The sequence below is a fragment of the Teleopsis dalmanni genome, chromosome 2, assembly GCF_002237135.1.
Source record: "Teleopsis dalmanni isolate 2A chromosome 2, ASM223713v2, whole genome shotgun sequence".
Classification (NCBI taxonomy): Eukaryota; Metazoa; Arthropoda; class Insecta; order Diptera; family Diopsidae; genus Teleopsis; species Teleopsis dalmanni.
Window position 1 is genome coordinate 30,178,112 of NC_051847.1, and position 14,875 is coordinate 30,192,986.

The 14,875-nt window shown below is 30.6% G+C and overlaps 2 protein-coding genes across 4 annotated transcripts in view; one reads left to right on the forward strand and one right to left on the reverse strand.

Moving 5' to 3' along the window:
• The window catches only part of LOC119680229 (sine oculis-binding protein homolog), a 45,303-nt gene extending 40,074 nt beyond the window's left edge, over positions 1–5,229 (forward strand). Inside the window, exon 3 of the mRNA XM_038092942.1 lies at positions 2,869–5,229. Within this exon, the coding sequence (XP_037948870.1) occupies positions 2,869–5,027 (2,159 nt within the window). The 3' untranslated portion in view covers positions 5,028–5,229. The remainder of the gene's footprint in view (positions 1–2,868) is intronic.
• Positions 5,230–6,075: 846 nt separating this feature from the next.
• LOC119683096 (guanine nucleotide-binding protein subunit beta-like protein 1) lies at positions 6,076–14,358 on the reverse strand. 3 transcript variants are annotated; one of them, XM_038096704.1, is made up of 4 exons: positions 14,077–14,358; positions 13,477–13,990; positions 12,008–12,335; positions 6,076–6,208 (listed from the first exon to the last, which is right to left on the reverse strand). In XM_038096704.1, exons 1-3 carry the CDS (start codon positions 14,212–14,214, stop codon positions 12,016–12,018), a joined length of 972 nt encoding a protein of 323 aa, XP_037952632.1. In that variant the 5' UTR covers positions 14,215–14,358; the 3' UTR covers positions 6,076–6,208; positions 12,008–12,015. The 3 variants fall into 3 exon arrangements, with proteins under 3 accessions (XP_037952632.1, XP_037952631.1, XP_037952630.1); XM_038096703.1 differs by lacking the exon at positions 6,076–6,208 and adding an exon at positions 11,611–11,922; XM_038096702.1 differs by lacking the exon at positions 6,076–6,208 and adding an exon at positions 11,612–11,922 and having other exon boundaries at positions 11,998–12,335.
• Between the last annotated feature and the right edge of the window lie 517 nt (positions 14,359–14,875).

Genomic DNA, 14,875 nt, shown 5'->3' on the forward strand with positions numbered 1-14,875 from the left:
ATTTGAGCATGGCAGTGTCATAATGGCTGTGGTTATACCCAAACTCAAGCGGGAAGAATGTTTGTATTTTACTTTCTTTCAGCGTGCAGTTAGGTGATCCAAAGATCAGCAGAGGTTGAAAGGGCTTCGCTCTTTATGCCCGATATATAACGTCAATTGGTGGCGGCGGAAATTTCCTAGAATTTTCAATTGGGTGTTTATCGGCGCATTAATTTGATACGTGTTTTTTTTAGAACACTATGGTCTTGAGCCTTCACGCTAAACAACACAGGATTCTGTCTCCATTTAATGAGAGGCGATATATAGAAATAATTGATTAATTGTTACTTATTGTGACGGGAATATTCAAATTTAGGTATACCCAACCAAAATATATGATATTTTTAAATTTAATTTCAAATCTATCTTCCTTAAATTAAATTTTCTCCTTTAACGTATCATACAAGCTTTAGTAAAAATTGTTTACGCAGCTTAAAAAGTTTCTGAAATAGTTTCCTTAATGTTCTTATGTGTTGTTAAAGCCGTAAAAGTAGAATAATATCATTAAAAATTGAAAGTTAGAAAATTTGTAATTTTATGCCTTCACCAAACAAAAACGAAGTAATAAAGTGCAACTCAGCTCGTCTCTGCTGTTTTGTTCATGGATAGAAACTTCAGTTCAGTTCAGAAAGATTTTTTTTGTTAATATTTTAATATGCAACCATAAAGCCCACGTACCTCTGTATCCCATCAGAATTTGTGGGCATGAAACATTGAGAAGAGAAAAAGTATAGGAAATTTTGCTAAGCCATCATCGAATGCATCGAAGTTGATGTGATGTTAATGACTATAAGTAAAAAATGCCGAATAAATGTTGTTTAATATAAGTTTTTGACCCGAGCCGAATATTCAATATCCCATGGAAGCAACGCCAGCAGCAGAGGCAGCAGCAGCAGCATGAGTGAGAGCAACTTCCTTCCTTAATCCGAATTTGATATGCTAGACTACTTTTTGTAACTGTTAGGTTTGTAACTCTGCAGCAGCATCGGTAATACATCAGCAACATCTATTGTAGTATCGATAACATACACAACATTGGCAACATCGGCAGCATCGGCAGTAGTATTCGTAATAGTAGCAGATACAAGAAAATAAAAAAGTTATGAACAAAATTTTAAGGCAGAGGAGTTTACTACTTTTGAGGTACTCAAATAACATTCATTAGAGCCAAAAAAGGATAACATCTAGTTTGATGTAACCTATGCGTACCAGAGCGTCTATGCGTCTATGCTTCTGACGTGTGTTCCTTCAATGTGAATGAATATGGTTTGAAGTTAGATAACAAGATATTAATTTGCATTAACTCAGCAGATGCGTACTTTGAAGGATTATTGAATAATATTATTTAATAAAATAATCAACACTAGGAAGAGTAACACGATAAGAAAACTTCACTTATGATTGATGCTAGGCTGGATATTTATGGACATGCAACCAAGTGTATGCATTCCTAAATACATCACAACTAGGAATAGCAACCGAATTTACATTCGTTATCACAATAATATAGTAACTAATTGATACTTGATTAGTACGTTTATTAAAATATATTGGAATATTCCAGACTGTCAGTCAATGCTTGACTGTTTAATTTTTGGAAACAATAATTCAGTCAGAATTGCTCGATAACGTTTGTCATTCACCGTAACAGCAGCTCATTCCTCAATTCGAAAGAAATAAGGAAATAAGGACCGATGATGCCGCCGCACCAAACAGTCAATTTGGATTGGTTTTGAATCGAGAAGAGTAAAATTAGTACGACAACGATGAATAACAGCACATATTGCTTGCTAATAAGGCCGATTATGTTAACCGTAAAATGGACGAAGTGCTCTATGAATTCGCGAACGTATTCCATTTTTTTTAAAATTAAATGATTCATGATGAAGTGCCAAATCTCACTGAACAGAAATGTTAACACAGCTTAACATTTTCAGCTGTCAAACCATAGTTATCGATATTGATAGTTCTCATGCAGCTCTAAAAAAAACACCCTCTACAATCTTCCTTAACTTCAACACACATCACAATGACCTTCTATTTTATGAATGTTATATCTATAGAGATTATCCAAAAGGTCTATCAAATACCCCTCTACTTCAGCTGTTACCTTTTTGTTTAATCTAAAAGGTAGAAATAATAATTTTAGTTTATTGTGTTATCAGTTTGAAGGTTATCTACTTCCAAAATTTTATCATTCAACCTTAAAGAATTGATGCTAAACAGCTTCTTTGCTGTTTGATAGATACAAAGTCATAGTATGTACCAGGTTCACCACTTCTTAGTCTCCTCAGTTTCATTCAATATCAAAAAACTGACGCTAACACTCTCTGCGCTGATTATTAGACACGAACTCATTTTTGGACACGTGCTAGGTTCACGTTTCTTCTTAGTCTCTTGCTTCGATTTGAAATGATGGTGGTCTACCTTTGTAATTTACAATGACGAAATAATACGCAAACTCCCTTCTATCATTTATATAATATTCGGGATGTTGCTTTTAATAAATCTCTCTCGCTCAATCGCTCATCCATTAAAATTATATGACGATTTTCTGCGGCGATTTCTGACATTGATGGAATTATTGGACATCTCCTCATGACACTTTCGTATTCAAATAATTTTAATTCATGATATATGTAAGAGTATTTGTTTAATTTTTGAAAAGTAATCCCTTTTTTGTAATTCTTTGTACTCTTGATAAGTTTTCTGAGAGAGAATGTTTCTTAAATTATTTTTAAACGCTCGGATACATTATTTTAAGAAAAACTGATCACAAATTTTTTTTACTTGCGAATATATCGATAATCTATTTTTTCTTTTTTACAGACTTCAATAATTGCTGCTGGTGTCGTCGTCCAGTGCCTGATAATGCACCAGAATTTCTTACCACCTCTGATGGGCCACGTTACTGTTCCGAATCTTGTTTTACACAGAGTAGACGAGCTTCTTTCAAAAAAGCCAAGACATGCGACTGGTGCAAACATGTACGTCACGCGGTCAGCTATGTTGATTTCCAGGACGGTGCTTCACAACTACAATTCTGTTCCGATAAATGTTTGAATCAGTATAAAATGCAAATATTTTGCAAAGAAACCCAAGCCCATCTTGATATGAATCCACACTTACGCGATAAAGGCTTAGAAGCTGCAGCAGCTGGTAATGGTGCCGGGCTTATAACACCAGATTTATGGTTACGAAATTGTCGCAGTCGTTCAGCATCACCAGCTTCAACTATTTCAGTCTCACCTGGTCCCGTGCCAAATATACGTTTATCTCCTGTGCCACACATATCGCCAACGTATAGAAATCAACATACTGTCAAAGTCATAGCAACTTCAACGCCGCATAAACCATTGATCTCAGTTGCACCAGTTTCGAAATTAATGTCAAAAAGTCCCAGTATAATGTCTAATCGTCAATCACCAAAACATAATCGTAAAAAACGTATTTTAAGACCAAACATCACTAATGATTCCATTAATTCAAGTGGAAAAATGAACCCAACAAGTAACTTGGCACGCGATTTATCTGTTTTGGGTTCAGCCAGTGCTAGCGGTTTGCTGAGTAAAGCCAAATCACTACTGCCACCAGTTAGTGCAAGTAATAATCTTCGACATAGTCCAGCACAAATGAATTCTGTTGCGAAATCAAGTCCATCATGTGCTTTAAGTCAATTTGCAGGTTCAAGTGTGCAAGATTTGCATATGACTGTGCCACCATTATCTCCTATGCTTGAACAATCACCTGGTCCGCAACCGCATCTTAGTGGTGTAGGTCATATGAGTTCAGGTATGAATGCACCGCCATATTTTGCAACTCCCACCAATGGACACATGGCACAAACTCCAAATCAATTGCCAACACATCCAGTATATCCACCATTACGTCAACCATTTATGCCACCACCTGCGTGTAGCATACCACCAAGATTTTTTGGTGGTACTCTGCCACCACCACCCCCACCATTATCTCATATGATGCAACCCGATTTAACAGCTGGCTTGAATGCGTTAATGGGCACACCACCACCAGTGACCATTATGGTACCATATCCAATAATAATACCATTGCCTGTACCCATACCCATACCGTTGCCAGTTGTCGATTTTTATAAAGCCTATTTGTCGCCAGAAGAGCGTGCAAACTTCAATTTGAAGACGGAACGTGATGTTGAAACAGAAACCGAAACTGAGACAGAAACTGAGAAAAACGTGAGAGGACCTGGTAAGGCGATATCGATAGATATGAGCGTTGAGGATGGAAATAGTAAAAGTGCTCACGAAGAACCGCTTGACTTTACTAAAATAAAGCCAGATGCTGATGTTGATAGAGATAATGAAGCAGAACAAAATATAAATAATTCTGTCTCAACGACTTCATCTAATAAAAGTATGTTAGATACTCGTACGGACACACCACATATTGTTACGGCAGGGTCTGAAACAGATGAAACTGTGTCCATGTTTCTGGGGTCTACTGACGAAACATCGACAGCAACGATTTCAAAGAAGTTACGATGTGTTGTTACAAGAATTGAAGATGAGCCGAACAATAATTCAAAGCCTGGGTTTGATGAAGCCAACATTAATTGTAATAATAATAATAAAAATAAATTAAACGAAGATGACGATGATGCTAAGCAAAAACTGCCGAAATTCAAGATTACACGATTACATACGAAACGCACCATTGTACAGCAACAACAGCAGGAGCAACAAGAGCAACAGCATCAACAGCAACAGCAACAACAACAACAGCAGCAGCTACAACAAACCAAAGAAACCGCCGAGTGCAGCCGTCCACTACGCAAGCGTAAACGCATTATAGATTGTGATTTCCAGAAGATTAGCTTGAAGGAAGTGTCCACAGAAGACGATGCGCAAAACGATGTAGTGGCTACGACTCGTACAACAAATACAACAACCCCACCATTAAATGCGTGCAATAATAATAATAATAACAATAAAAGTATAAATAAAAAGTAATAGACGCAGTAATATATGTAATAGACGTAGTAGTAGTAGTATTGGTTAGACGTGTATGTAAGACGAAGAGAAGTACTAACACAAAAGTATTCTATTTGGTAAAATAGTAGTAATTTTAAAATGTAAGAATTTGAGCACTCAGTGCAAATAGTAGTAGATTTTAAGTACTTTTTTAATTTTAATTAAATTTATATAAACGAACTGCGAAAGTATTTCTTTTCAGATATAAATATATATATATTAATATAAATAAAATTTTTACAATAATTGCAAAATATTTTAAATATATCAATTAAAAATTAGTACCAGTTTTATACAAAACTTTTGTCTATAGTATATATACAATAGATAGATTATTCTTTAATGCCATTTTTACGAATTTTATTCAAAGTAACATTTCATGTAAGTTAATTTACGACTTTTATATAAAAACGATGACAGACCCTTGATGAAAAAGTTAGGAGCGAAGGAACTAAGACATCAATAAATCAATCACAGTTTAGATGGATTTATCTATAAGTTGTTAATACATCTTATTTGTTATAACGAAAATGTCTATTGAAATAGAGTTTTAATTTTTTATGTTTTTATTTTTAAATCATCATTTATATTTTCAAGTGATTAAATTGTATCATATCATATATATTATGCTGAACAAGATTTATAATTTGTTAATCGATTGGGAAGCAATTCCGAATATGTAAGAAATCAATAGATTAATAGTTTTCTAATCGGTACTATAGCAATTAAATTATGTTTATTTTTTACTTTTTTTTAAAATAATTTAATAATTTATTAATAATTATAATAAAAATAATAACAGTATCTATTTTTATATAAAATATCAGCTAAAAGCATTGTTGTCATCTCTATAAGTTGTTAGATTCTCATTTCATATGTAATCTAACATATATTAAAAAAATATAATTAATAAAAAAAACTTATAAATAAATTAAATGGTTTATAAATTAAACGATTATTGAAAAAAAATATTCTTCTCCTTATAATATATCTTCTTCTTAGCAACTCGTTAACGGGTTTCGCTCTGACGCAAAATCTCTCGTGAGCGCCTTCTACAGTTTCGTACATCAAGTCCGGTTAGTGCTCACATACTCTATCGGAGACACACAAAATACCTCTACGCCTTCTTTCTCCAATTACCGCTTTAAATATGTTTTTCACTGAAACATATTAATTATTATATTTATGTTATCTTGAATTATCTCATAATTATATTTAAAAAAAATATTAAATAATTATATAAATTTAAATAAATTAAATTATTTAATTTAAATAAATTTAAGCAATACTATATATCTTAGACTGAATTTCTAATAGTTCCGGAATCTCATAGATGATTATAAAATGATTAACGATAGAAGTTATTCCAGTATTTCAGTATTTCGGTAAAGCGAGATTAAATTCAGAAATTCCAAGCATTTTTTACAAAACATCTCATATATCAGATCATATAGTTAACTACTTCCAATTAAGGTAAACAATTTCAGATATTTCAGTATTGATAATGGAAAATTTTGACCAAACATCATATTTATATCTATTTGTATTTGAATATCATGTTTGTGAAATTAACATTAAAAACGTAGAGAAAGGTTGGTCTGGATTGGTTATACAACCCCAAATGTAATATATAAAAGGACTCTGACAATTACCAAGCTGTCACGGGTGAGAATGCCGGAAATTTATATAACTGAGTTCGACTTAGCACAACAGCTTCAATGATTGACTGAACATACTACAATATCGGTCCTTGTGGTGTACTACTGTAATATGTGTCTCATTCAAATTTGATAAAGAGTCAATTAGGTGAATTCATAAAAGTTTTGTGAATATCTTCCTTACTGAATGTATCTAAAGAATCAAACTATTTAAGAGCTCTGTCTTTGAAGTAGCTTCCAAGGTCTTCGATTCTTAAGCTTTTGTATATTTTCTTATTTCTGATTTACCATGGCGCTTTAAATGAAGTAACATTTCCATAAAGATTTAATTGCTTATTTAGACAGCAGGGATTTTTTTCAAGCTCAACTTACGATATTTATAATGGTTTCAGAGTGGTACATCAGTTCGAATTCGTTGAAAATTCGTTATACACAATATTGATTGGTGACACTGGCTGATCGGAAGATGTTGTTTTGCCTCACATAATTGGCAATTTTATGATATTTTAATATCATATTCCTTACAAGAAATCCTCGTGAAATAACTATATCTTTCAAGTATATTATATGTATCTTCCTCTTCTTTTTCTACCCAAACGATATCCAATAAATGTCATTAAATAACCAAGATATGAAATTACACAATATACATAAATTTATACACTGCCAAAAATTAAAAATTTTGACCGAATGCTGCATATTGCTCTAAGTGTCTAGCCACATCTATAAGATTGCCAATAGCTTGTATTCTGGTCCATTGTTCAACGTTTCATAATTATTAAACTATAATGTTTATAATCATTTAATTTCTTGGCATATCCAATATGCTTTTGCATATGGGACTTTTATCTGGTCCATAAATAGCCGCGGGTTACCACAACAAAAACTATCAGTATTGGTCTGGTTTATTGGTCCAGCGTAAGGTGGGTTTACCTTGTTGCTATAATATCTGATTATGGTTTTGGATATTTGTTGTCCTACGGATACCTAGAGTTTCGTATTAGTAAAGCGATATTCCTTGCAATAAACAAAATATATAAATACTAGATAACCCGACAAACGTTGTTTTGCCTTATAAATTATTTCTAGTTTCTAGATAAATTCTAGTGTAGATAAAAAGTAACTTACTTATTATAAGTGTGTAAGTATGTGGTATATGCATGAAATAGGCATGGAGCCCTATGAACGAAAAGGAAAATAAAAATAACAAACGCCAAACAATATTTATTTTAAGTTATTATAGTTTATTTATTAAATTATTAATTTAAAATCAATAGATTTGTATGATACCAAGTTCCCTGGCAACAACTGTTGTATCTTCAAATTTAAATTGTCTTGGATTGACTGTAAATAATAATAATGATAATGGGCCAGTAAAATTAACCAACAACAGTCGAAGATAAAAGCACTCAGTGTGTCTTGGATTATCTGTAAATAAGCGTTCGATTTAAATGAATTGAGACATGGATCAACTGGTGAAACTTGCTTGCGGGGCATCCATTTTTTTGTTTGAGCCCATGTGAAATAGCGTGGTACTTGTGAATAGAGTAATGTTCTTGCAAAGGCACCAAAATCATCCGTACTATTACACAATTCAAAAAATGCAGTGAGTGTAGTTTTAGGTGGATTTGTACCACGATCAATCACTGTCTCGTTCGTGAAAAATACACGCTGACCGTTTTCAAGATGGACGGCTAACTGAACAGCTGCTGGATCCCGTTCATGAATTAGAAAACCGAAGATACGCCAAGCAGCTTTATTGGAGCTGATGTACCGACCAATTTGGTAGAACGTAATTTCACCGTTTTTGTTCATTGGAGGAGCATTTACATTAGTATTTTCTACTCTAAACACAGCCATATCACTGCCTTTATGGACATACTTATATATTTGATGCTCTTCACAGAACTGCAAAACTCAACATTTATATGAGCATTGTATGTCTTGCTTAGCAGAGGCGAATACGGCACCACCCGCCATTGTCCCCCATTATCGGGATTTCTTCGACGATATATTGGATATTCGTCGGTATTTGTTATAGTCTCATTAGTGAAATCTTTAGAAAAATTTTTAGTACATTTTCCATCTGCCATGCAAGGCGAAGACGAAGAAACGAAGTGAATGTAAATGCTCGATGTAGTTGTTGGCGTAGTTACATAAAATATTAAGAAAAAATTTTTCTTTTTCAAAAATATAAACAAAATTTATGTCAAAAAAATAAAAAATTTTTTGTTAAAGCAATAAGGATATTTTTGCTGGGTAGGGACTCCCTAATCACTTTAGCGGTATGAAAAATAGATAGTAGCCGATTCTCAGACTGAATACGCATATAAAATTTGGTAAAAATCGGTAAAGCCGTTTCGGAGGAGTACGGTAACTAACATTGTGACATGGAAATTTTTTATGTAAGACCGCAAACAGACATCGTTTGGCCTTGTGACTTATTGATGGTTGAATTAAATTGGCTTGTCTGTGAGAATCATTGGAATTCGTGTCAATAAAACTTTTTCGTTTCGGAACTTGCCATTCAAAATGGTGGCTTCGATAATGTTTGTCATCAATTTTTTAATTACCAATCGCGTACTATTGTACTATTGTATTGTATGTGTACATCTGGAAATACGCGGTCAATGAGAGCATTTTGGGAATCAACGATAGTGCAGAAATTAGGGAGCAGTTTTATGAATTCAGTATTTTCATAGACAACTTTTCATATCATAGCAAGTTTTCTTTTTTAAAAATATAAAAAAATTTATGTCAAAAAAATAAAAAAATTTTTGTTAAAGCAATAAAGATATTTTTGCTGGATAGGGACACCCTAATCACTTTAGCAGTATGAAAAATAGATAGTAGCCGATTCTCAGACCTACTGAATACGCATATAAAATTTGGTAAAGATCGGTAAAGCCGTTTCGGAGGAGTACGGTAACTAACATTTTGACAATGTTAATTTTATATATAAGATAAATATGAAATTATATATTTTTTATTTTTTTATTAACATATTCATTAAATAATTTTATTTCATCAATGGTTCTTAACCTTTTCACAATTACAAATATGAATAATAAATGCATATAAAATAGTTTTTTTTTAAATGGAACTTTTAGTTTTCGATTAACAAATGTGACTCTTAATTAAGATATAGTTAGGTAATTTATTTCTAATGATATAATAAAACAAAAAAAAGCAAAATAAAATGCAACGAATGCGATTTATATGAGCAAAAAATAAATGATTTATAAAAAGACAATACTTTAGAGAAATGTAGAAAATAAATGTTAAAGGCAGTATCAAACTTTTATTTTATTGTAAAAATAAAATAAAATTACTAAATTTTTCATGATTGTAACTCTAGTAAAATATTGCTATAATGCATTGAGATAATATTCTTTAAAACTTTCATATTTTTTTTTTATGGTTGTAAAAGTTTAAAATCGGATGAGATATATATTCTTTTCAAATATCGGTAATTAGAGGAACAGTCTGGGCTGGATACTTTCTTAGCCAATCATAAATATATAAATAATAAAAATATCTATATTACTTTTAATATCTCAAACAAAAATTTCTATATTATTATGTTTATTGTAAATAATAAAAGATTAATAATCTTTTATTATTATTATTAATAATAATAATAAAAATCTATATTATTTTTATTATAAAAAAATATTTAAAAATAATAAAAAATTTTATAAATAACAAACAAAATAGGTTTTATTTTTATTATAATAACAAAACTAATCTATTTTATTGTTATTATAATATAAAATGAATTTATATTATAATAATAAAACGAATCTATATTATTTTTATTATAATAATAAAAAGACTCTATTTTAATTAGAAATAATAATATATCACCAAATTAGAAATAATAATATATCACCAAATTATAAATAATAATAATGTTATTATAAATAATAAAAAATTACGAATTTTTTTTTATTATAAATAATAAAAAATATATAATAGTTTCATTATTAATAATAAAAAATCCATACTAATTCAATTATTAATAATAAAATATCTTTATTATCTTTTTATAATAATAAAAAATCCATATTAATTTAATTATTAATAATAAAAAATCTTAATTATTTTTTATTAATAATAAAAAATCTTAATTATTTTTTATTAATAATAAAAAATCCATATAAATTTAATTATTAATAAAAAAAATCGTTATTATTTATTTTATTAATAATAAAAAATCCATATAAATTTAATTATTAATAATAAAAAATCTTTTATATTTTTTTTATTAATAATACAGTCTTTATTTTTTTTATTAATAATAAAAAATCTTTATTTTTTTTTTAATAACAAAAAATCTATTTTGATTTGTTTATTAATAATAAAAAATCTTTTTTGTTTTGTTTATTATTAATAAAAAAATCTGTACTGTTTTTATTAAAAATAGTAAAGATATTGAATTATTTTTTATAATAATTTAAAATGACTATTATATACCATATATTTCATGCTTATATCTTAGATAAGCTTTTATGATTGTCAATAGAATTGGTGAGATATCCTCTTTCGGAATTTAATCCCAGAATTTTAGTTCCAGAAGGAGCAAGGTAAACGATCGTCTGAAATCCTTTCAATTTTTTGAGTATTTATAAACAATTTATATATACGAGTAAAAGAAATGAAAAATATCCGAATTTTTGTAAAATACATATATTAGGTTTAATAAAAAGGTTTTATATATATTAAAAATGAGTTAATAAAAAAAAATTAAAATGCTTTTAGTGAGTGTTTGACTGACTAATCCAAAAATATGTTTAACTGTATTTTTAGGAACAAAATGATGGAGGCGATATAAAATTTACTCCTACAATGATATGATTAGTTTTAATATGAAGTTTTTATAATTATTAATTATTAAGACAATTATTGAATAGAAATTACTGATTATTAGTTTGCTTCATACTTAATGCTCAGTGCTTAATTTGTTAAACAAAAGAAGAAAAAAAATTTGTTAAAGTCGATTATGGCATTACTTTATCACTACTAAAATAAGTTGAAGTTAATATAGATTTGGTACATATTTTTTACTTTTCATTTAATTATGTTAACCCATTTTAGCATTTCAATCTTTAAATGAACTAAAAATTCCTCAGTCAAAAATTAATAATATAAAATATAATTAAGCTCCACGTAAACATAACTCAACGGTCAATCGCAGTAGCAAAAAATAATATAATCTAAAAAAAAAAAATAAAAACAAAATAATAAATTAAATGGAAATCAAACTTAAATAATTAATTGTTTAATATTACTTTTAATTACTTAATTAGTTAATTGTATAAGTCCCATAGTGTAATCTGACCATCCATGCCAGCTGCAGCCATAATTGGTGCATTCCACATAGGAACTTTAGCCTCTGAATAGGCGATATCCATAATACCGCCTGTTTTATGTTCAGTCAATACGGCGAGTGGACGTAAACTCTTCCATGAGAATATGCGTACACGTCCATCCCAACCACCAGTAGCGAAAACTTTTTGATCCGCACGTATGCGTACACAATTTATTCCAGCATTTTTAATGTTGATATCACTGCCATGTTGGAGCTGCATTGATTTTCGTTGATAACTGATGGAGCTTAGTTTGTCGGCTACAAAAAAAATATATGAAAATATTAGAAACTATAGTTAAGTATGTAACTAATATATTACATTTGATATATATTAAGTATATTGTACTATATTCATTTTTAGCCACATTATTTCTGTGGGTTTCTATTATATATCAAGATATCTAAATATTCATAATCATAATTAAATTCCTTAATTAATAAATCTTAATTAAATAAGTCAGTATTTATAGGTTTAAAACTCAGAGGTACGTAGTTCTATGCGTACAGGACAATCGAATAATTGGACCTACGTCTTATTGCAACTATTATCTGTTCTTGCTGCATAGAGTAACATAGAGACCTGTTGGTTTTGCCTCTATTGGCAGAAGCAAATAGAACTTGTACATCTATATACACGATTCGTTTTGGGACTCATTTCCAATCTACCCCCACTTTCTAATAATCCTCTTTCCGGTCACTCAGCCACTACTCATCTACATACTAAACCGTGTATTCGTCATATAATTTCTTTTATGTTATCTGCTTTTTAGATCCCTGTGTATACAACAACAATATTCGCTTTGGGACGCAAATGCGAACTGTTCTGGAACCCCCGACACCAATTTTTTATTATTATCACCAAAAGTTAGTTAGACTTACCCACCGGAATGTCGCTATTTATAAAAAGACGAAGCAAACAGATTTCTTAAGCGATCCCTCTAAGGATTTTAATATTATATTAATACATTTATTTCTTAATAGACTGATTGTGAGGTTTACCGAGTTTTGGGGATACCCAGTAAGTAGAGAACGTAAAGGAATATTATAATGACGATATTATGTGATTTGAAATACTACTAAATTGCTTATATTTTGGATTTAAATTTTTAATCGATATTTCTGGAGTGATTGTTATAATCATGGTTTTGAATCATTATGAACAGTACTAGTATAGACCTGATATATTCAACTTTCAATTTTTTTCAATAGTGCAATTGAAGTTTAATAAAGGTTAGATAAAGATATTTTATTTATATATAATAAAATATATATCTCATTTATATATCTCGGTCTTTTTGAAATTATCAGAAAGAGCGCACCCACAACTTATACTATTTGCTATTTAATATGAATAAAAGTAATAAAAATCCAGCATTGCTTAAAGCTACAATTCACTTACATGCTCCGCCAACAATGCCGCGATTTGTGATTGGATCATAGTCCAGTCCCATTGGTTCTGGCTCCAATTGCAACATATCCACAATAACACCGGAACTTAAATCCCACGTTAGAAAGTGACCAGATTCATAGCCAGCCAAAAGGAAAACTTGTGAGGCACATTCAAATGGCTTGATGCAATACACAGTTCCAATTTTTGGTAATTGCGGATCATCTGGTACTAATAACTGCGATGGAGCTTCTGCATCATTTATGTGCAGAACGCCAATGGAATTTTCATCACAAGGATAGAACAACAGTTCATCACCAACTCCATTTGTGTTGTTATATAGTGCAGTGCGGCAGAAACCAAAGTAATTGCCATTTATAGTACGCTGCCTTATGTAGCCGGTATTCGACATGGACCAAAGTGTAACAGTGCCTCCCTTTTCCTGAGAAATTAGCATATCAGTTGTGTGATGTAGTGTCGTTATTGGTTCATTGCCAATATCAAAATTAAGTGATGAACGATTTGTCTACTTAACAAAAGGAAAATTTATTATTTTTCTTCATTCTCCACAGCAGTGTGTGTGCGTGTGTGTGTGCTTTAAAGCGCAATTACCTGCAAATCCCATAGGAACACGTTGCCTTTTAATGTACCAGCCAGCAAGCGTTGATCCTGATGAAAGCATATGGAATTCACAGGTCCCATATCTGGACAGCGTAAGCTAAATACTGGATCGGGTGGTAACACAGCCATTTTGCGTTCGAGTTACTTTAGTATTAAATTAACTAAAATAAACTTGGCACACTTTTACGTCGTGTGTACAAATTCGTATTTTTATTAATAAATTAATTTATTTATGTAGCAAAATAACAACAACAAATACATTTATTTATCAAATTCTATACTATATACAATTTTACATGAAAAAAACTTAAATAGTGAAACGACGCAGTTTCGGCGTATGGTGTGTTGTCAAACTCAGCTGACAGTTCATTTGTTTTGTTTTTGTTTTCAGCAATATTTCGTTCTTTTTCACATATAGAGGCGCTAGTCGCGTTTTTGGTTGTAAAATCAACTAAATAATTGGTGTACGATATTATAATATCGTATTATTTTTCTACGTTAAAATTTCAATTCGTTTGAAGGTCGTATTGTAACTAGAGTGATGTGATGACCGTATTGCAGAGACTGCAGGTGTTTACGATAAGTAAATCTGGGTTCAATCACTCTAGATTTTCAATCAATCTCTGTACTCCACATATGATATACTTTACATATGATGACACAAAAACACTTACAAAAGTCGTTAGACGGTAATTTGAGTCTTATTAGATGATTTGTAATACTCAGTGAGTCGTAAGAACCGACATGATCCGCTTTAGTTGAAGTAGCTAAATAAAACAAATTTGTACAA